This window comes from Symphodus melops (assembly GCF_947650265.1).
Source record: "Symphodus melops genome assembly, chromosome: 18".
Taxonomy (NCBI): Eukaryota; Metazoa; Chordata; class Actinopteri; order Labriformes; family Labridae; genus Symphodus; species Symphodus melops.
In genome coordinates, this window is record NC_136708.1 from 12,074,664 (window position 1) to 12,096,128 (window position 21,465).

At 41.8% G+C, this 21,465-nt stretch overlaps 1 protein-coding gene across 1 annotated transcript; it reads right to left on the reverse strand.

The window, feature by feature from the left end:
• Positions 1 to 854: 854 nt before the first annotated feature.
• col1a2 (collagen, type I, alpha 2) lies at positions 855 to 15,083 on the reverse strand. Its single transcript, XM_079367434.1, has 48 exons — positions 14,956 to 15,083; positions 14,351 to 14,434; positions 13,952 to 14,008; positions 13,805 to 13,849; positions 13,587 to 13,640; positions 13,401 to 13,454; positions 13,240 to 13,293; positions 13,073 to 13,126; positions 12,504 to 12,557; positions 12,197 to 12,241; positions 11,951 to 12,049; positions 11,684 to 11,737; positions 11,189 to 11,287; positions 10,739 to 10,783; positions 10,363 to 10,461; positions 10,165 to 10,218; positions 9,643 to 9,750; positions 9,481 to 9,534; positions 9,274 to 9,372; positions 9,019 to 9,072; positions 8,704 to 8,802; positions 8,545 to 8,598; positions 8,380 to 8,433; positions 8,177 to 8,230; positions 7,923 to 7,976; positions 7,779 to 7,823; positions 7,580 to 7,678; positions 7,227 to 7,334; positions 7,073 to 7,126; positions 6,920 to 6,973; positions 6,198 to 6,251; positions 6,026 to 6,079; positions 5,792 to 5,899; positions 5,583 to 5,636; positions 5,372 to 5,425; positions 5,091 to 5,252; positions 4,844 to 4,951; positions 4,579 to 4,686; positions 4,314 to 4,367; positions 4,113 to 4,220; positions 3,927 to 3,980; positions 3,667 to 3,774; positions 3,462 to 3,515; positions 3,094 to 3,201; positions 2,715 to 2,961; positions 2,406 to 2,590; positions 2,053 to 2,295; positions 855 to 1,915 (listed from the first exon to the last, which is right to left on the reverse strand). Exons 3-48 carry the CDS (start codon positions 13,952 to 13,954, stop codon positions 1,769 to 1,771), a joined length of 3,813 nt encoding a protein of 1,270 aa, XP_079223560.1. The 5' UTR covers positions 13,955 to 14,008; positions 14,351 to 14,434; positions 14,956 to 15,083; the 3' UTR covers positions 855 to 1,768.
• Between the last annotated feature and the right edge of the window lie 6,382 nt (positions 15,084 to 21,465).

Below are 21,465 nucleotides of genomic sequence, written 5' to 3' on the forward strand. Positions count from 1 at the left end.
CCACCACTGCCAGTTGTACTGCCGTATATGACACATCTTAAACAGCAACAAAAATGTGCCTTTAGCAGTGCCTTTTTAATTACCAACACTGAGTGAATGTTTAAGAATGGTAACACACATTGCTGGCACATGGATTTCAAACAGGGTCAAGAAGTTTTGTCTGACAAAAAAAGAAACCGTATTGCCCTCTTGTGGTTAAAAAAAGAATTGCATGTGATGCTGCCGAGTTAGCCCTGCATGCTGCACTGTGTGCAGGGACTGTGGTCCTCATTGGGGGCCTCCTCACATTCTCCTCCTATTTGCCTACCATTCCACTGTCCTGTCCTCTTCAATAATTCATAAAAATCCCCAAAATAAATATTTAGACAAAAGACCTGTGAGACCTTTGAGTTTCATTGACGTTGACTTTCCGTCTTTGACAAATTTACAAAACCTGTCAAAAAAAAAAGGATCCCACGATGAACTTTAAAATCTAGTGTCGGTGTGAATACTGTGAATGTATCACTGCAATTCGAGCCTTGATCCAAATCACAGAAATTTATTTGGATGCAAAAGCTGTATTAGGCAAAGTAAAAGCAACATCAGAGGATGCATATTTACAAGAAACAATGCACGTTAGTAATCACACATTGGCATCGACAGTGTCAACAGGAATTTACTGTACATTAAAAACAGATGTACTGTGAAAAGCAAGAAAGGGGGGGGGGTGGTAAATGAAGATCGGTCTGTGCCTCCATAATTGATTTTTAAGTCAGTCCTTATGTGTTGATCATCAACTAAACTAGAACCAAAATACGGCTTCAATAGTTAATAGTTAGTTATTAAAACATGAAAGCACTTAAGTCACTGAGTGGTGTGTTTTAGGACATTGGACATGCTTTATTTCAGAACTTTTCACAATTTATTTAAACATCTCACATATACAAAATAGGTACAATAGACTTTGTGGTGTCATTTTTTTTTGAGAGAGAGAGAGAGAGACTGCCGAAAAAACCATTCTGAATTGGATGAAATATGTGCTGTCAGTATGAACACTCAGTGTAGGGGGGGATGAAGAGTAAAAAAAGCCTGAACAAAAAACCTTCTAGACGAAACAAAAAAGAACAAAACAAGATAAAACAAAACAAAAAAAACAAACATCAGGTTTAGGAACATTCCACCTGCTTAAAGTGGGTGAGTATCAGGGGACCAAAGCAAGACTCCTCAAAGGTCAATACAAAGTAATACAGTAAAAAGTGGTTTGCTCCACAGCTGCATTTTAGCACCATTGATCTCTGCTTCAAGTAACTGAGCACCTTTCCGATATGGGACAAAACTTGAAGCATTAGAAGTCTGAACATCTCTGTTGTGGACCAAGGTCGTGTCAATAGTATTTTCTTTAGGTACAGGCATGAGGTAGTTTAAACCTTTTTTTCATGGAAATTGTGGTTTTAAACCTCCTCTTTGGAAGATATACAAAGACCACAAAAGTGATGCATACTTTCAGCGTTTTTATTACACTTCTTTTATTTTTTACAAAAGGATGACATGATGTCCCACAACAAGGTGTTTTCCCGCGTCCCTTTGGGTTGCTGTATTAATTTGCATTGCACAAACGCTCCGTTCAGTCCATTCAGTCCTCTCAGATAGTTGCCCATCTTAAGCAAGTGGATGCGCAGAGAGAAATCAGCATTCAGTATAAAAAAAACAACACAGAAAGAAGGGCAGAGATTTTGTTTCTTTTTTCGTTCTTTCTCTCTTTTTCGGTGTTAATTTATCATGAGTCTATTTATTTGAAACAGACTGGGCCAATGTCCAAACCAAACTCCTGATCAGCTCCACCAATGTCCAAAGGTGCAATGTCGAGGATGGGCAGGCGAGATGGTTTATTTGTTCTGTACTCGATCACTGTCTTGCTCCACTCACCAGTGTGTGTCTGCAGGTGTAAGGGAAGAAAAAGAGACAAGTGTTTTAGAATTGTGTTTAAAGGATACACTGCTACAAGATGAATAAGCTCCCTCATTTAACAACTAAATCTGTAGACATTTTACAGAAGCTGAAAGAGCTACTTACAGTGCAACCATCCTCCAGCACTGAGAAGGTAAAGCGGCTGTTGCCCTCGGCTCTCAGCTCCACATCGTTGGAGCCCTGGAGCACGACAGCCTTCTTCATGTTGCCGCTCTCACCATCCATGTAGGCAACACTGTTCTTGCAGTGGTAGGTGATGTTCTGGCTGGCCTGGTTGGACAGCAGGCGCATGAAGGCCAGCTGGGTGGCCATGCTCTGGGGGCTGAGGGTCTCGTCGTTGTAGGTAAACTGCACGGAGGAAACATCACATATGTTACTTTCTGGTCTTTTTTTTTTTTTTTTTTTTTATTAAAACGGTTTTTTTTTAAGTGAAGTTTCAGATCTCTGAACACGCTCACCTCAGTACCGCCGTTGATGGTCTCTCCGAACCAGACATGCTTCTTGCTCTCTGTGCTTCTGTACCAGTTCTTCTGGGCAATGCTAGCTGGGTGGGCGAAGATGCAGGTCTCGCGGGTGGTGAAGTCGCAGAAGACCTTGATGGCGTCATTGTTGCAGCCCTGGTTGGGGTCGATCCAGTAGAATCCTTAAAGGCATACAAAAAGAGTCAATCTTAAGGGCAGGCAAAATTCCCTCTATACACCAATTGGGCTACATGTAAACCTAACTAAATTCTGTGATTAAATCAGATCAGATTAAACTGGGTTTACCATTGCTCCACTCTGGGTGGCTGAGTTTGATGTCACGGCAGGTGCGGGCGGGGTTCTTCCTGGATCCCTCGGGGCTGAGCAGGTTCTCAATCTGAGTGTTCAGAGACTTGATGGTGGCATCAACCTCGTAGTCCTTGGCTCTCAGAGCAGGCTGATCAGCTCTGTACTCATCGTATCCACCAGAGACGTCATATCCGCCACCAGAGGGGCCGGGTGGTCCAGGCATACCAGGAGATCCAGCAGGACCCTGATATCGATAAGAGAGGGGATTGATATTAGAGTGATGGCTGGATCCTTTTCAGAGGATCATTCGATGGCAATGGAGCTAAAATGTATATAAATAAATGATGTATTGGAGCAGGAAAGACAGTCTGCTTACAGCAGGTCCGACGTATCCAGGGGGTCCACGAGCACCAGGTGATCCGATGGTTCCATGTGAACCAGCTCTGCCATCCTTACCAGGGGGTCCGTGGGGTCCAGCAGGTCCCTTAAGAAGAAATGATCACATGTCACAGTCAAATGTTTGCCTTTAAAAAAAATAAATATTCGATCACATCCGACTTTCAATTACAAATTCACTCGTGTTTTTAATGTGTGGAGATGATGAGCAGAACAAAACCAGAGAAAATGCAGACAGTTCTGGATCGTCCGTCACTTTAAGTTACGATAACAGGTACATGAGCTGAGGTGAATACAGGGTTCGGAGAAAATCAGTGGTGTAATGTGTGTTTTTTGACTCCCACTCACTCTGGGTCCAGCAGGTCCGTTGGCTCCAGCAGGTCCAGAGTCACCAGAGGGTCCCTGAAGACAGAGAAAGTACGATTAAGAACTCCTTACGTCAAGGTGCAAACGCTAAACCTGCTATCCTGTGATGCATTCGTGGTCAAGGTGTGCCCCGTAAATATCAACATATGCAGCCGTATCTTCATGTGTTTTGTGTGCTGTCACTCACAGAAGGTCCAGGCATTCCCTGCAGACCAGGGTGTCCGCGCAGTCCCTTCATGCCTCTCTCTCCATGGTCTCCAGCAACTCCCTTCTCTCCACGGGGTCCAGCAGGTCCCTATCATACACATAAACACAACCACAGAATATCACATAGCTGGAAGAGCGCACCACTTTAGGAGGAGCAATGGATGAGTAACACTGGTGTGTTTATAGTAAATGAAAACTATTTGATGTGGTCTTTCTGTGACAATATGTTATTTAACTTACAGCGGCTCCTCTAGCTCCAGCGGGGCCAACGGCTCCAGCGGCTCCTCCGGGGCCCTAAAGAAGAAAAAAACAAGAACAAGGTGATAGATGGGTGGCTTTAGAAAACACTTGTGGGTGTATTTCCCTTGGAAATACTGATTAAATGATGAATTAATACGTTTCGAAGGGTTCACTATTTGTACATACAGACTCTCCACGGTTTCCAGGTCTGCCAGCAGCTCCAGCGGGTCCAGCATGTCCGGGGGTACCAGCAAGTCCCATGGAACCAGCAGGTCCGGGCTCACCACGGTCTCCCTAAATAAGACAAAAAAAATGGTCAGATAGGATCAGAGCACTGTACATGTTTGTGTCTAAAAACAGGTTGTCAGGTTTAAGAAAGACTGTTACCTTGAAACCAGAAGCACCAGGACGGCCGGGAGGTCCATCGTTACCAGGGTTACCCTAAAGATGGCAGACAATATTTACAGTTGAAACAAAAGATTTATGGCCTTTGAAAAGTTAATAACTGATCTCTTTTGTACGTTGACTCTACTGAACAAAGCAAGAATTCATTATATTCAAAGCACCTTGTATTTAAGTCACTCTTACATAAAACTGGGTCATTTTAGCATTCTCTACATTTTAGGAAAGGTGACTATTAAGCGGTGCAAACCTCGCGGCCAGCCTCTCCCTGAGGTCCGGTCATACCAGGCAGGCCAATGTTTCCAGGGGGACCACGGGCTCCAGAAGGACCAGCAGGTCCAACTCTACCAGGCTCACCCTGTGAGAGAAGGCAGAGAAAATAATCACTAAGTCAGTCATATCCAGGGAAAGCAAATAAAATAAGGATCTTTTCTCAAATCAATCACTTGGTAAATCTATTTGAAATCAAAGCGTGGTTTTGTGCTGGTCTCTTGGGGGTACTCATATGTACTTACAACAGAGCCAGCACCACCAGGAGAACCACGATCTCCTCTAGCACCAGGCAGACCAACGAATCCCTGAAGTCCAAGAGGACCAGAGGTTCCAGGAGCACCAGGAGGACCCTACACACACAGGATACACATCAATGCATTGAGAGAGATCTTTAGACCATTATGCTGATGTAAGCTTTAATGTTTCAATTTCATACAATGTTGATGGAACAACTCAACAAGTAAAATATCTATAAAAAAAGAGACTTACAGCAGGTCCAGGCTCTCCAGAGGGTCCTTTCTCTCCAGATGGACCAGGGGGTCCAACCATACCCTGCTCTCCAGAAACACCAGCGGGACCACCATCACCACGGAGACCACGAGGACCATCCTTACCAGAGGGACCAGCAGCTCCAGGGGGGCCAACAATACCCTGAGGAGAGGAAAGAGATGGGAAGTGGGTTAAGTCAAATAGGTGTGTGCATTTGTAAAAAATGTGTTGTGTGTGTGTATACCTGTGATTACTATTGATATTAAACAACAGGTACTCACAGCGGGACCAGCAGCACCAACTCTGCCAGCAGCACCAGGGAAACCAGTCAGACCCTGACAACAGAAAAACACACAGTCGAAGGTCAAACAGAGGTCATCAAGATAGTGAAGCATCTCTCTGTATGCATGTTGTTCATGTATTCATGGCTCCTACATGCTGGATGGAATAACTGATATTTGGAGGAATACATTTTTATGCCTTATTACTTACAGGTGGGCCGTTGTCTCCGCGACCACCAGTAGGTCCAGCAGCACCAGAAGGACCCTTGATAAACAGAAAAAGAGATCAAACAGGAGTCCATATATCTGTACATGAGCATGACTAATATCTCATATGAGGTACAATTCTGTATATAATGTGTTGGATGAATTAGCAGTGTGGCAATGCAAGCGTGTGTTTCTGTTTTTTGTGGTACTAACAGGAGGTCCAGATTGTCCAGCAGGTCCAGCGGGTCCACTAGGGCCAGCATCTCCCTTTCCTCCACCAGGTCCACGCTCTCCTCTGGCTCCAGGCTGACCATCAGCACCCTGTAAGTTCAGAGAGAAACAAGATGAGGCTTAATATCTCGGCAAATGTGTGTGTATCATATCCTGCTGCTGCTTGAGAGGATTTTTGTATATTTTTTTATAAAGGGCGATAAGCAGGTGGCTTACAGGGGGTCCAGCAAATCCTGGAGCTCCAGCAGGTCCAACTTCTCCACGCTCTCCCTGCGGACAACAAAGAGCTCATCAGAAACAATAGAGACTTGATCCAAAAAGGTGAATTAAGTTCCAAATAATCCTGCAATATTTGTTGTAACGAAAGACGTCCAGGACAGGTACTTACAGAGGATCCACGGGGTCCAGCAGGTCCGGCAGGTCCGAATGAACCGCTCTCACCCTGCAGGAGAGAACAGTGAGCATTTCATGAGCTTAGCATTGTTCTTCTATCATTCATAAATTCAGAAAGGATTGTCAGCATCAGCACTGTTTTTAATGGAGCAGGTTGAGTTCTGCATTTGTCCTAATAGAAGTAGAATGAAGTGAATAGTGAAGTTTTAACATATAAAATTATCTATATTACATACAAATATATGTTTTAATTTATAAATGTATTTATTATTTTTTGCTGTGTTTATTGTTTTTGTAAAAATGCTCTCCCAGATTGCTGTATGTCGTCGTGCAGTCTTTGTTGTAATATTAGAAAACAGCCATAAGGTGGCAGTGTTGAGGCTCTAGCTTTAGATACAACGTCACAGTTTGGTTAATCTTAATTTTCTCCCTCACTTTTAGGGTTATCAGAGATATGAAGTTGGGGGTTTTTTTTTCAAAAAGGAGTATCTCTGACAATTATTTGACCTGAAACACAAGCCTTGACAATTCTTTTTTGTTTGTTGGTCAAAAAGTCTGTCGGCCATTTTGAATCATTTTTGAGGCAGCCATGTTTGGATTTTTTTGAAAGTCCCCTATTGTTAATTAATATATGTTACAGTTTCAGTCCTTAACATCTTCATTCTAACGTTTTTATTTGTTTTGTGGTAAATTAATAAATTCTTATCATCTGCCTACCTTATCACCATTGGCTCCAATGGGTCCAGGAGGTCCAGCAGGTCCGGGAATACCCTAAAAAAGGGTGAGGAGAGGACACTTACACCTGGTTTCTACTTTCAAGAAATGCAATAAATGTTTACCATTCTTTACAGCAAGAAGACTTTAACTTACACGGGAGCCATCTCTTCCAGCATTACCGTCAGGTCCTCTGTGTCCGCCCTCTCCCTATAAGGAAAGAGAGGAGTAAGATGGGAGAACACAGTGGAGATGTATTCTCATTCAATGCAGGTTTTCGATTTTTAAAAAAAATAAAAATCTAACTCACCTTCTCTCCCTTGACACCAGCGGGACCAGCGCCCCCACGTTCACCGGGCATGCCACCAGGTCCCTGATGTCCAGGACCTCCAGCAGCTCCAGCAGGACCAGGCTCTCCCTGCAAAAACACAACATAGACTCTTGGTCCTTTTTGCATCTACACCCATGTTTCTATATCTCCTTTGTGTCTTGTGTTAGATCACCTTATTCTGATTATGCTGTTACTTATTATAACCATCAAAACAGAATTCAATATTTCTTATCAATTAAGATTTATTGCTTTAATTTGACGTCAGGTTTTTTTTTTTTTTTTTTACAGTTGTATACATAACTTAAGCTTACACAACCATGCCATAATCGTACCTTTCCACCATCAGTTCCAGGGGCTCCAGCAGGTCCACGGGCTCCCATTGTTCCCTGAGGTCCGCTAGCACCAGCAGCACCAGGGTTTCCACGCTCTCCCTAAAGGAACACACAGTTGTTGTTGTTTTTACTGCATACATGCAAATATGGAAGAAAATATGACTTACGGTGATTCTTTAAACAAGTAAAAGGCACTAACCTTACCACCAGCAGGTCCAGAAACTCCCTGATCTCCTGGGATACCCTAAAGAGATGACCATATCAGGTTAGAGACAAACTGTCCAGTCTACATTTTGTGAGGTTTGACTGTACAACATGGTAGAGCTCAATGTGTGTTGCTTACTCTGTCTCCGGGTTTGCCAGCCTCTCCAGCAGCTCCAGCGGGGCCAGGCAGACCCTGAAAATATCAGAACACAACATCAAGACCAGTGTAGTGATTTCTTGGTTAAGTAACAATAAGAAACTGAATAATAACCAATCATGCTATTGGCCTAAGTGGTAGAAAAACAAGTCAATAAATGCAAAAAGGAAAACTAACAGATTACTACCAGATTAGCTCTAAATTGCTAGTTATTAGTCAGATAATAAGATCCCAACCTGGAAGCCAGGAGCTCCAGAAGGTCCTTGCTCTCCCTTCTCTCCAGCACCACCCTGGAGGAAGAAAGAGGGAAGAACATGTTAAAAATAGCACACAGGAATTAATAGTATCACCACCATATCAGAATAATTGGTGTAATGGTTTGAACACGGATCAAACGAGCATCAACTGAGGGTGAGTTAGTTGCTGTAAGGATACTTACAGCAGGTCCAGATGGGCCAGTAGCACCATTGTTTCCATCAGGTCCAGGAGGTCCCTACAACAAAGACAGCAGTATGTTATCATGTAATATACAAGTAATATATATTAAAAATGTACTGCTTAAACATTAACATTACTGGATGATACGAGTTTCATTTAAACTTACTCTCAGGCCAGTGGGGCCACTGGATCCCTTGTCACCGGGCTTGCCAGGCTCACCCTGAAGAGGTTAAAGGATGATTTAGCACCAGTTATTATAAAGAAAACAGGATTCAGCTGCAAATGATATTTTATTCCCCACAGCTTTTGCTTTATCTCTACTCACAGAAGGTCCCTTGGGTCCGGGGAAGCCAATGTTTCCAGGCTGGCCTCTAGGTCCAGTTGGGCCAGGAGGTCCACCACGTCCATCTTGTCCAGCAGCACCCTGATGAAGGAGACAGGAAGTAGCAGAAGCAGGACGTCATGCTAATTGCAGTGATTTGAGAAAATATGATAAAACACAAACGGCACGGATTTGAACTGATGAATGCTGGACTGGTGGACTTGTTTGCTTTCAAAGGTAATTTAAAGGCATCCATATTCATTTCACTCTGTTTCAAAACTCGCTTTTATTCATTTTAGAAGTTCTTGATTTACTCACAGAAGGTCCCTCCTTTCCTGGGGGTCCAGAGCTTCCGGGGCTTCCTGGGAGACCCTGTAGAAAATGAACAGTCATTAAGATGAAATTCGTGTCATTAATTTGGTCTCCTACACCTTACCACTTGGGCTTTATTCCTTTTATATAACTGAGTTTATCCCCTTTAGCTTTGTACAAAATACCATTACAACTCTACTAGGCTTATTTCACTCAAAAATCCTGATCTGCCACAGGGCAATTCCCAATTTGAAAACTCACCCTAAGACCAGCTGGGCCAGGCTCACCAGCACGACCAGCATCTCCAGGGGGTCCACGAGGTCCACCGGAGCCAGTGGCGCCGCGAGCACCAGGCATACCCTATGTGAAGAATACAGCAGAAGATAAGAAATGAGGAGGAAGTTTCAGCTGCTAGTTTATGTCATTGATTTTGATTTGATGTTGGTGGAATGAAAATTGTTCACTTACAGCTGGGCCAGTTCTTCCCTCAGAGCCAGGCATACCACGGCTGCCAGGAGCACCCTAAGGAGACACACATGTTTAACGAGGTGGCCCAGGTAACCAAACATCTGGATGTGGATCGTTGTGGGTGTAACACAGCCCTGTCAGGGTCAGTGGTCTGGTACTCACTCTAGCTCCACGGTTGCCAGAAGGTCCGGTGGCACCGGGCTCACCAGTGGATCCTCTCTTGCCCTCCTCACCCTGGGATCCAGGGGGTCCAGCAGGTCCACTGTTACCCTGAGGAGAGCAAAGGGACATTACAGGCCAACAGTCATAAACAGGGTTCATATAAGTCCACAGCTAAGGTTTGTTTAAAAAAATCCAATGTACGATAACATTGTTTCATACAATGTCTGTCTTTGCTACTCTTGACTAAAAAATACATCCTAAAAGTTAAGCGCTACATGAGCTGAAGCTGACTGCATCTAAGTGAAGTGAAAGCATTTTGATTAGGCTCAGCCCTTCATCAACATACAAAATGTTCACATGCTAAATTAGAAAGCATTGCCTGTTTACGTTGAGATATTTTTCCTAACGAAAGCAATAAGTGTAGACATTTGCAATGTATTCATTGAGAAGAATCATTGGGATGAAACTGCAATTTATTGTGCAGCTTTAGTAAAAAATAACAGTTTCACTGGTTGAACTTACAGGCTCTCCTTTGGGACCACCGTCTCCCTTAATACCCTGAGGACCAGGATCTCCCTAAAAAAGATAACAGACAATAAATGAGAAGAACATTCACTTTTTGTGCAATGAAGTCATTGGTTTCTGCATGTCTGCATGAGTGTTCATCATTTCAAGTTCATGTTTTTTTGGTGGATATCGGTGCATCTGTTGTGTACTTACAGAGAGACCTCTCTGTCCAGCAGGACCCTGAGGACCCTGAGGTCCGGGTCCTCCTCTTGGTCCGGGGAAGCCAGGAGCTCCAGAAATACCAGGAGCACCCTAAAAAAGTATTCATAATATACAGGTGAGCATTAATTATGCCTTAAGCAAAACCAGAAATAATGCCAGTTTTTGATCTGTCTTACGTCATTGTATCCTTTTTTTTATTTTATTCATAATATAATGATACAAACGATGACAGAGGTTATATTCTGGTCTTTACTGATTAAGAAAATAAAATCTATGTTACAACTAGGAAAATATATAATGTTCTGTAATAGAAACAACCTCCTTTGTTTGTGTTGTGTGCACAGCTTGGAAAAGCCTAAATACTTACAGCAGCTCCCTTGGCTCCATTCAGGCCGTTAGCACCGGGGTTACCCTACAGCAAGAGAACAAAAAAAGGGACAGTATAATGTCAAAACAAATTGAAGTTCAAAGTCAAGTTAATTTGATACTAAAATAATTACGTTCAACATTTTTAAATGTTCAAACAAAGTGACCTACAAAGCAATGTAGCATGGAACACTTATGTCACACACACTGATACTCGATGATGAGGATTTGCGTAGCATAAATTCATAAGAAATGCTATTTACAAAAAATCAGTTCTAGACCATACTCTTGTTATGTTATTTACAGAGAACCAACATTAATCCACAATTAAAAAAATGCCTGGCAACATTAAGCAAGAAACATTTGTCTATCAAAATCGAGACTACGTGAAGACTTCACACTGAATAAAATGTGGATTTTTGCCAACAGGACAACAGGATTGTATACTCACAGCGGGACCAACTGGGCCAACAGCACCATTGGTACCAGGCTCTCCTCTTGCTCCCTGAGGTCCAGATGGGCCACTAGCTCCAGCAGGTCCAAGCTCTCCCTGTCAGACACAAACACACACACATTAACAATGAACAAGAAAATCTGAGATACAATCAGTTGATTTAACACTTTCAAAAAGTATAACACCATATTTCATACGGATGGGTTCATTTTTTAGTGATTTCGTCTGAACTTAAATGTCTGTGCTTGAAATGCAAAGCCTTTTTTGCATGCAAACAAACGTTCTATAGTCACCAAGGCTTTCGAATGAATTAGTTATTCCCAAGGGGATAGGACAAAAAAACTATTGGAATGGTTGGCATGGATGGACTGTACCGTATTATACTGCATGATGATAAGAAGTGTTTCCTTTTGTGACCTTAAACATGAACCTCTCGAGGAGGACATGTTGCCAAATATCAAGAAAGAAAACAGGAAGTCAGATCATGCTTACCTTAGGGCCGGGGCCACCTGGGAATCCTGGGGGACCGGCAGCACCGAGGGGACCCTGCATGGGTAAAAGAACAGCAGAAAAGACATTAATACTTGGGATGTAGGTCAAAGCTCATATTGAGGTTAAAAAAAATTACAGTGAAAGTGTTGCAGTTTTCTACACATTAAAAAACAAACACCAGATACATATTGGAGAGATATTCTTGATAACATCTAATTAACGTCAATTCAGTTTGATCACTAAAGTATTTAAAGGGCTGGTACTCACAGCAGGGCCGGCGGGACCAACATTTCCATCAGAACCACGAGCACCAGCGGGGCCAGCAGGGCCAGCACGACCTCTCTCTCCAGCCAGACCACGAGCTCCCTACAGAGGGATGCACAAAAAAACACAAGTGGTGAGAAAATAAATAATAATAGCAAACGATAACTATTGGAACATTTTTAAAATGGCAAAAAAAACCTTGATTTTGTGCAAATAATTGGGGGAATCTTTAATTTCATGAAAACTTACAGCAAGTCCAGGACTTCCAGAAGCTCCATGTGCACCAGGCTCGCCCTACAGGAGACAGGAGGAGAAGTTGAAGAGTCATCTTAAATAAGGTGATCTGAAGTCAAACATGCACTATTAGTCCACGTCAAATTTGACTGTGACAAGTTGTGTGAACACCATGACATTCTACTGGATAAAACTAATCTCAACAGTATAGCCTTGATATGTTACCACTGAGCTTTTGTCAACATTAATGCAGTCCTAATATAAACTGTGATTCAGAATTAAATACTGTAAGAAACTTAAATAAGGACGGTGCTCCTCTTACCTTGGCTCCAGCACCACCAGGCTCTCCCTTGCGTCCATCCAGACCAGTGTAACCCTAAAAGACAGAGAGGTAGTCACGATCAAAGATGTTTTCTGTTGGTGCTGAAATGTGCTCCAGAAAAAAAGAGTGAATGAATTGTCTTCACAAAAAACTCAGTTAGTGCATAAACAAAGAAAAAAATAAAATAAAAGAATACACATTCAAAGTCTATGGTATGGCATAAAGTATTTTTTCGGATTATATTTGTTTCAATGGAAGTTCCAATGAGTTGGTGTTTAAGCTGGGATTTAGATTATTAACCCTGTTGATGAGGTTTGACATTACAAGTTCTAATGGGGGGTAAAGGGGGTAAATGTAAAAATTGGCGGCCGTTGGGCAACTTTCTGTTTCAACTTTGAATCTCCAGACACGGAGAGTTAGGTCGTGTATTGCTTTTGGGGGCGCACAATACGTCAAATCATCTACTTCCATATTTTTTGGAGCACCTTCGGCTACTTGCACCATGTTGGATTCAGGTGATTACTATGCAGTCAAAGTGTTGGTCTTGTAAGGTAAAGATCCAAACTCACTCTGTGTCCCTTCATTCCTGGAAGCCCAGGGGTTCCTGGGAATCCACGAGCACCCTGCAGGCAAAAAGAAAATATTACTCCGTCATACTGTACTCGGTATTCACAGTTCAGATGTCAGTGTATATCTGTTTGTGTTTGTTGTTTTTGTTGTGGAGGATTCTTTTTACCTGGGGGCCGGGGGTACCTCTGTCTCCGGGCTTACCGGGTCTGCCATTGTTGCCCTATTAGGAGTCACAGAACAAATGTTACATTTCGACCTCAAAATTCCACACAAAACGTTGAAGAGTTGCCTTCAAAAAAATGTTTGGAGACATGAATCTATACGTACATCTTCTCCAGATTTGCCAGGGGGGCCAGGGGGGCCACGAGCACCAACGGGACCCTTTTGGAAGGAAAACAGATCATTTTAGGTCTCAGATGTTTTGCAGCGATGACAAACAGTCTGGACAGAAGTGATCTCCGTAACAAAGTGAATCATTTGAAAAAGCGCGAGTATTTCGCGTGACAAACTTACAGTCTGTCCGGGCTCTCCAGGCTCACCAGCATGTCCGGTGTGTCCTTGAGGTCCCTGTGGAAAGATAAGAGGTAGGTCATCAGACGACAAAGCAGAAATTGGTTTCGTTTGGGAATATAAGAACAGCAGAGTTCATAACGAGGTTACAGCTATGATAGATGTGGCAGTTTCATCAGATCACTCTATAGATTAGATTTGCAGAAGGGAGTTGAACTTACAGGGGGTCCAGGAGGTCCAGAGGGTCCTCTAGAGCCCATTATACCCTGAAAAGGAACATATTTGATAAGTCACATAACTCACTATCTCCTGAGGTTGCAGTATTTATGGCATGGGTGTGTTTGTGTCGGAAAGAGCATAGTCCTCACCATGGGTCCAGGGCCGGGATCAGGGGCTTTAGAACCATCATACTGAGCAGCAAAGTTCTGAAAGAGATAAAAAAAAAAAAAAAACACGTTAATTAATCATGATAACAAGTTGGATGAGATAAACGTTGATGAAGTCAAATAAATAGAAAAGGTCAGTGGTTTAAGGAAAAGGCTTTTGAATATCAGAGAGCAACGATTCCAGGATTTGGAAACTTGTTAATCGAATTTTTGATTTTTAATTTATTTACACACGTGGAAACCACGTTGTGTTTCAGTTTTATCACTTAGGCCAATGACGTGAAGGACAGCCAGTCCAAGTTGAGTTGAAATGGGTTTTTTGAGCTTTTAAAAACACTGCAACGTTGAGCAGATTACTGTGCAAAATTATGATGGACTTACTCCTCCGAGTCCAGGGGGACCAGGGGGGCCAGCGGGGCCAGGGAGTCCGGGTTTGCCATCTCTTCCATTTGGGCCCTGAGGACCCTGTTGAAAAAAAAACAAGAGAAGGTACAGTGAGTAAACAAAGAAAGTGGTGGTTTCTTTTCACTGTTGTATTTGTATTACGTATTTTTCAACTTCATTTCATAAAGAAGCAGAAACAATTGTACTAGATGAATATTTACACAAAGCCTTTGTCATAGCAAATAGTGTCATCGGACACGATGAGCAGACTTCATTTTAGCAACTCTGACAAAAACATCAAAATCTAAAATTGTATAACTTTTTTACACGATTGTGAATGCTAAACTTACAATTAATAGACTTTAGTTGGAGGAGTTGTAAAATACAAAAAACAGCTCATATATATTCCCATTAACAAACGACATGGCCTATTGGCCATGTAAACAAAGGGGCGTGGCTTAAAGGGGTACAAAGGTCAAAAGATGTCAGCAACAACCGCAGTGCAAGAGATAGGTGAAAAAAATATGACACGTTAAAAACTTGAAATGACATTTGAGCAACATTAAAACAATAAGCGGTAGAAGAATTTCAGTTCAGCTTACCCTGTCACCTCGAGGTCCTTTGTCTCCTCTGAGACCCTGCAGCAGAAAGATCACTCAGTCAGACCAAAACAGGGAGCAGACGGCTAAGGCAAGAAATTCCTTTTTAAAGCATGCCACTGCATCATATCTAAACTATACTTAAATAAAACCAGACGTGAATTATGTTCATATGATGTGGTGTATTTTCAAATCAATAAAATGTGATGTAAACAAACTTGACTCTTACAATGAGAGGACAAGCAGGTTAAAACACATTTCAGTGATTAGGCTAGACATCATGAGATGCACCAACAATCTAAACTACACTTTCTGTGTCTGATGTGCCACTACAGGTGACAATAACACATAAGAACAACATTATGTGCTCACCTTGACTCTTCCCTAAATAAAAAAAGAAGATAAATAAATGTAAGATTTATTTATTCAGTCTTTTTAGGGTTTGTCAGGCTGTATCACACATTATTTGCACAAGCACTATGACAAGTAGCCGTTATGACAAATTAAGCAAAGCATCCGATATATCCTGACAGGAATAAATAAAGCATGCTCATGCAGATATAGTCAAATTCTAAATGACAACACAGCAGAGCGTTGTGCGTGTAACGTAAAGCATCAGTTGTGCACATAGATGCATGAAATAGCAACTTGGAACAGCGTCCCAAATCAGACTCAACACTGATGTAAGGCCATGGAAGAAATAAAGCTCTGCAAAAGTTACTAAAGCCACAACTACTGCGCCTGCAAACACTCACGCAGGTAGGTGGTTAACTTAATACAAGATCAATAATAAGCAGATAAGTTAGATAAATGTTATTCTTGATTCAATAAATTTGGACTTTAAATATATTCCTGAGCTGAAAATCTTTTTCTCCTTTCACTGGTTTGAGATCAGCTTTCCTAAAGTCCCATTTGCATCAGGGAGCAGAGGAAGACTCAAAACTGACCCACAGCCAGCTGTTAGGGGCGAGCTTCTCTCTGCCCCTCAGAAAGGATTCTTTGTACCAGGCCCCATGGGTGCCTCAGAGCTCTGGTTTTAGCTTTCATTGACACAATCTTTAGCCAATGGGACCCTCACCTATTCATGGACAGGAAGGGAGAAAACTACAAGAAATTCCTAAATACGCTGCTCTGCCATCATCGAGATCACTCAAAAAGGTAAAGAGCAACCACACAGAGTTTAACTTTTTGGATACTTCACAGCATTTGGATGAAGAAAAGGCCAAATGGCAAAGGTAAAGCAATCTATAACATATGATTTCATGCATGTGTACTAACCGCTGTGATGTTGGAGAGATGAGGGGGAGGAAGAGCGAGAGGAGATGGGAGGGGAGACAAGAAAGGATACTTCATTAGAACATGACAAACAGATTTAGAGCAAAACACTTCACAACATCTGTGAAAGAAAAGAACAATGTCAATCCCATTCATCTGTACTGATGTGATATTGTTTGAATGTTTTATCTGTATTTCATTACAACAAAGTTGGATTTGCGCTTCCTCGTAACATATTCTTTAAAATCCACACGTTGGAAAAGGGTTAACTTCACTAAGCGCAAAAAAGTCTGAATGTTTTCATTCAAACTAATTTGGACATAGTCCATGCTTACCATTTATAACCTGAAGTTCAATGAATACATCTCAGAGAGTGAAGTGGAAAGCAAGTCTTTTTGATGCTCTGATGATTAAAACTTGAGCCATCAACAGTGTTGAGAGAAGTCAAAGCATAAGCACTAATTCTTTCACACTTTTTACTGAAGTGCAAGTTACCGATCATGTCTAAAAGTGTGGCTTTGGGCCATCACGACATGCTAAACATATTGAAAATGTGTAGCCGTGTAAAGAATGTGACTCTCAGTGTTCAATAGCATCCATATGATGATAATCAAGCTGCTAACAGGCCTGTGCAGGTACTTCATACCCTTAGGACAGGAATAGTTGGCCTGCTACTGCAAGCAAACCGAGACTCACAGCATATTGAAAAACGTTTGTATGACATTTGCTTATGTTATCTGGTTTCTACTGCATTATAATCCAAACTGTATCCCAATTAGATTGAATCATATTTATGAAAAAATGAGACATATACTATATCATGACTGTGATCATTATACAAGGTTTATGTGTCTGCCTCCACCTATTTGTTGCAGGTGTCGGCCTCCATGAACTGGAGCAGCTGGTCACAGCTGGGACCTTACCATGAACTCTTACACCCTCATGTCTAAACTGGACCACAAGGGGGCGCGCTCGGAATTATAAGGTGACGCAAGACCATTATTTATCTCTTTATAAAAACTACGTTAGATACGAAATAAAAAGTGACCATAAAGCCTTAACTTAGATGGATATGCTGTATTGTTATTCAACAATAAAAATATGTAATTAAATTGATCATTAATTCACTCAAGAAAGTTCAAAAGTAAAAAAAATATAGGGTTATAGCCTAGAAAAAGGGTATACCTATTTTGTTTGAAGACGTGCAGCAATATGAAAACGATTACTAATCGAGGATTCTATTTTCTGGTCTAGTTTGATGAACAGATGTTTCTCTTCAAGGAGGAGAACATGTTACTGTTGCCAAGTAGCTGTTAGCACAAATGACCGCCAGGGGGTGACATTATTGTTTCCTATAATAAAGCCTTAGTCCCTGGACGTCTGGATGGAACAATATGTACAACGCCCCACTAACTTTTTCATCTTCTGTCTACAAGAAAAAACTGATTTAAACTATTTGAGAGCTCCACATGCATCTACAGTTTATAATAGACTCTAGGACGACTAGTTTAGAGGTCTCTTTTCAGGTCTTGTTTTTCAGAGGCGCAATTTCTCCCTCTTACAACAATGGTATCCTTGGAAAAAAACAGTGAAGAATCCTTTGCAGGAGCTCAATCCGTTGAGTTTAATTCAGCCTTTCTTTGGGCTGTCTTCAGGTTGAACTTGATGTAAGTCCCAAACAAAAGCCAAGCGCAAGATCCTCAAAGCAGTGACACCCAAAGAAGAAAAATATCCATCACAGAAAAAGAGCAGATATTCAAACTTACATTGACATGATGCTAGATATGAAGTTACTGCAAGCAGCAACAGAATCCGGGTATCCACAAAGCTGAGCATGTCTACACAGACATGCAGACTCCTTGTGCTGCTAAGCCCCTGTTTTTTAAACCACCTTCAAGCAGGCATACAGTTGTGATGACACGAGTAACTCCAAACTGAGCACAAACCTGCTGCCGTGATGCTAGAATAATAAAGTTCTATCAGGCTTATTTATACGGCAGGAGGGTCCCTGGTCTGCGTGTCAAAAGTCAGCCCACCGACCAATCAGAGCACAGAAACCCAATCTGACTCCAAGCCTCTCCAGCTCACACTCAGTCATGTGGTGCTGCATCTCCCAGCCTCCTCTCCACCAGAGCGCGTTTGGCAAAGCTCTGGCGATGATGACGAATGCAACGTTTTAATTAGATCCATTCTTTTTGAGGACGTGGACAGCGTCGAGGTTTAAAAGGGAGTAGAAGGCCTACGTTTTTTCCCTTCTTTTACGGGCTGCTGTGAACCCAGGGTGTCATGAGAAAGATACGGTCTCCAGGCATTGAACTTTACGCGCAGTTTGGGCGTAAATGGTGCCCGTTCCGGGGTGCGTCTATGGGCATCGGCTGCCACCCTCGTCTCGCTTTGATTTGGATTTTCATTGGCAAACATAACTTTTAGAGATACTGTAGGATTATTGACGGAATTGTTGGAGAGTAGCTGGATTTGAGCTTTTCTTGTGCAGTTTTACACTCGGATTTTTGAACAATATTTGCCTGTGTCAAGTAATTGTAAAAAAAAAAAAAAAAAAAAACGAGGGGAGGGGGTGTAACAAAATTATCCTACATACGTTTCATTAGTTATTCTGCATTGGGGGAGCGTTTTCTGAGTAGCTTTTCTGTTTTAGTGGAACAGGTGGCTTCCCCTATTATCCCTCATGCAACCAAGCAGTTTCTGTGGCAAACAGTATATGATAGTTTTTCACACTGCTAATACAATGCACCAAGCATTTCCCAAATAAATATACGTGTTAAAATGAACAAAGTATGTTTGGACTCAACAACCTCATCCTTCACTAACATCTCTTAATGCTTAATTTAGTTTGGGGAAAAGCACATCTGTAGTTTTTACCCAAAATGCAGTGGAATGCAGTGCTTCACATACATCAGACATTAGTGGAGCCTTTAGACTGACAAAAGACAGGTGTGAATGAGAGATCCTCTCTCTCTCTCTCTCTCTCTCTCTCTCTCTCTCTCTCTCTCTCTCTCTCTCTCTCTCTCTCTCCCTCTCTCTCTCTGAACACCTCTACTTGTCCACATGACCAGACATGTCATCTCCTCTACCACTACTCCAACAACAGTCAGCCTGGCCCCCATACTAACTAAAATGGCACACACAATATACTTATGTTATTTGGGTAATTGACAAAACGCAGTATGTAACCATTCTTGAATATGTAAACATATTAAAGCAGTGATAAAGCCAGTGTTGCACTGCCTGTGCATTTACCTGATCACCAAAAAACACAGTTATGATGGCTTCAGCAGGCTTATAGGACAGTTTAGCTCCAATTGCTAAACATTAAACAATGTGATAAAATGTGTTCAGGAGACGGTCAAATGTGAATAACGACACTGTGTCTTCCAGTTAATCTTACACAGTACATTTTCAATGAGAGTTATTGCAGACTTTTATCCAATAATGACAATGGATTCTTACTGCAATTGCATCTTTATTAACATGCTTGTCCTCCTTTCAACGTTGATTTTATAAAGTTGTTTCATGATGATGACTCAGATCATGATGAGGATTTTTTTTTTTACTTCCTCGTCAAGCCTTTACAATATGCAGGGTCTCCTTCTGGTTCCATTCTGGATTCTTTATAACTGCACATCTTTTCCTTTCCCCTTCTGCCTACAGGAATGACTTTTTCCTCCTCTGTGCCAAAACTAAGTAATTGTTGGACACTCCCAACAATTTCACCTCAGCTCCTCCCTGAGTCAAACCCGAAAGATAGAAAGACAATCTTTCGGGTTTGAAAAAAAGGAGGAGGAGGGGCATGTGAGATGAAATGCGTTTTAACGATGGCAGAGATCCCACTCTTGCACAGTTACATTCTCATGTTTGTGGAGGAGCTGAGGCCTTGATGTAGCTGCAGCAGCAGACAGTCGTTGGAAGAAATCAAAGATGGCTGCAAGGCTCCACATCATCAGACTTTTTCTCTTCTTTCAGCCACATGATCCGGGCAATTATGTTTAATGCCGTGAACTATTCAATATCTTTAGATATGAACATTTATCAGATAAGAACACAGTGTAAACAATTCAATTTAGGTCTCAAAATAAAGAGCCAATAAAAGATTTGAAAGCGCTCTCACAAGTTTACAAAGCTTATTATTTGATAACATCTAATGCAGTAGCTATCTGTAAATGTTTGGTGTGAATTTTTGGGAGCCAAACGTCTTTTCTCAAGAATTTCAGGGTGTCCTGTGGTTCAAGAAGTTTATCATGAAGGGCAGACAGCTAGTTTAAGTGAACTGTAGATGCAAATCTGCCGCCTGATAAAAGGTTACTATTGTTTTTGGTCAAGTCAAAGGAGTGAGCGGAGAAATTATGATAGAATATGAAAATAACAAAACACTTAAAAATAACACCAGATTAGACTAAATTAACTTTTTTTAACATGAAGACTTTTTTTTAATTCTTCAGCCATTTTGAATCAAACATCAAGCCTCTCTCTTTTTCTGTCTCTCACAGTTCTGCCAGCTAGGCAAGCAGACAGATTCCTCCAGATGTGCTGCCCTCTGATTGGCTGTTGGAGAAATTTCCCTACTGGTCTCAGTCATTGAGTCTCATGTTTCTCTTCTGATGTAGAAGAAAGCGCTAAGGATCATGGGAGGAGTCTCTCTTGTTAGACGAGGCCGTCCACCTGTCTGCCTGCTGGTAAGGAGAGAGGAACACAAACCGGTCACATTTAGGAAGAAAGAATTGATTAACTGCCTGGATGGAAATGTATGACAATTGCAATATTGTGTGTAACATTCATGATGTTAGATGGTGGTGGCTGAGAGTCAGGAAAGTCCAGTAGTAGTAGTAGTGCCCGATCCCCTCAATGTAGGATGATGGCACAGCCTAGTCTACTCAAGAGCCTGGCTTCTGTTGCCGGGACAGGACTTTTAACCCACTGACATCAGCAACAAAAGAAGTGGAGGGGTCCATAGCAACAGGCCATCCCCATGTACAAACCCATGAAACCTAGAAGACAGTAGAGCTCAGAAGCTACCAGGAAACGTTTTAATAATAATAATACATTTTATTTGAGGGCGCCTTTCAAAAAACCCGAGGACACCTTACATGCAAGGTTTTAAAAAGACAATAAAACATAAACATAAAAAGGTAACATTTTCAAAATAGCTCACACTGCTCTTTGAACCAATTCTCAAGATTGAATGTGTTTGAAAAAACAATGGCACTCAAGTCAGACAGCTCG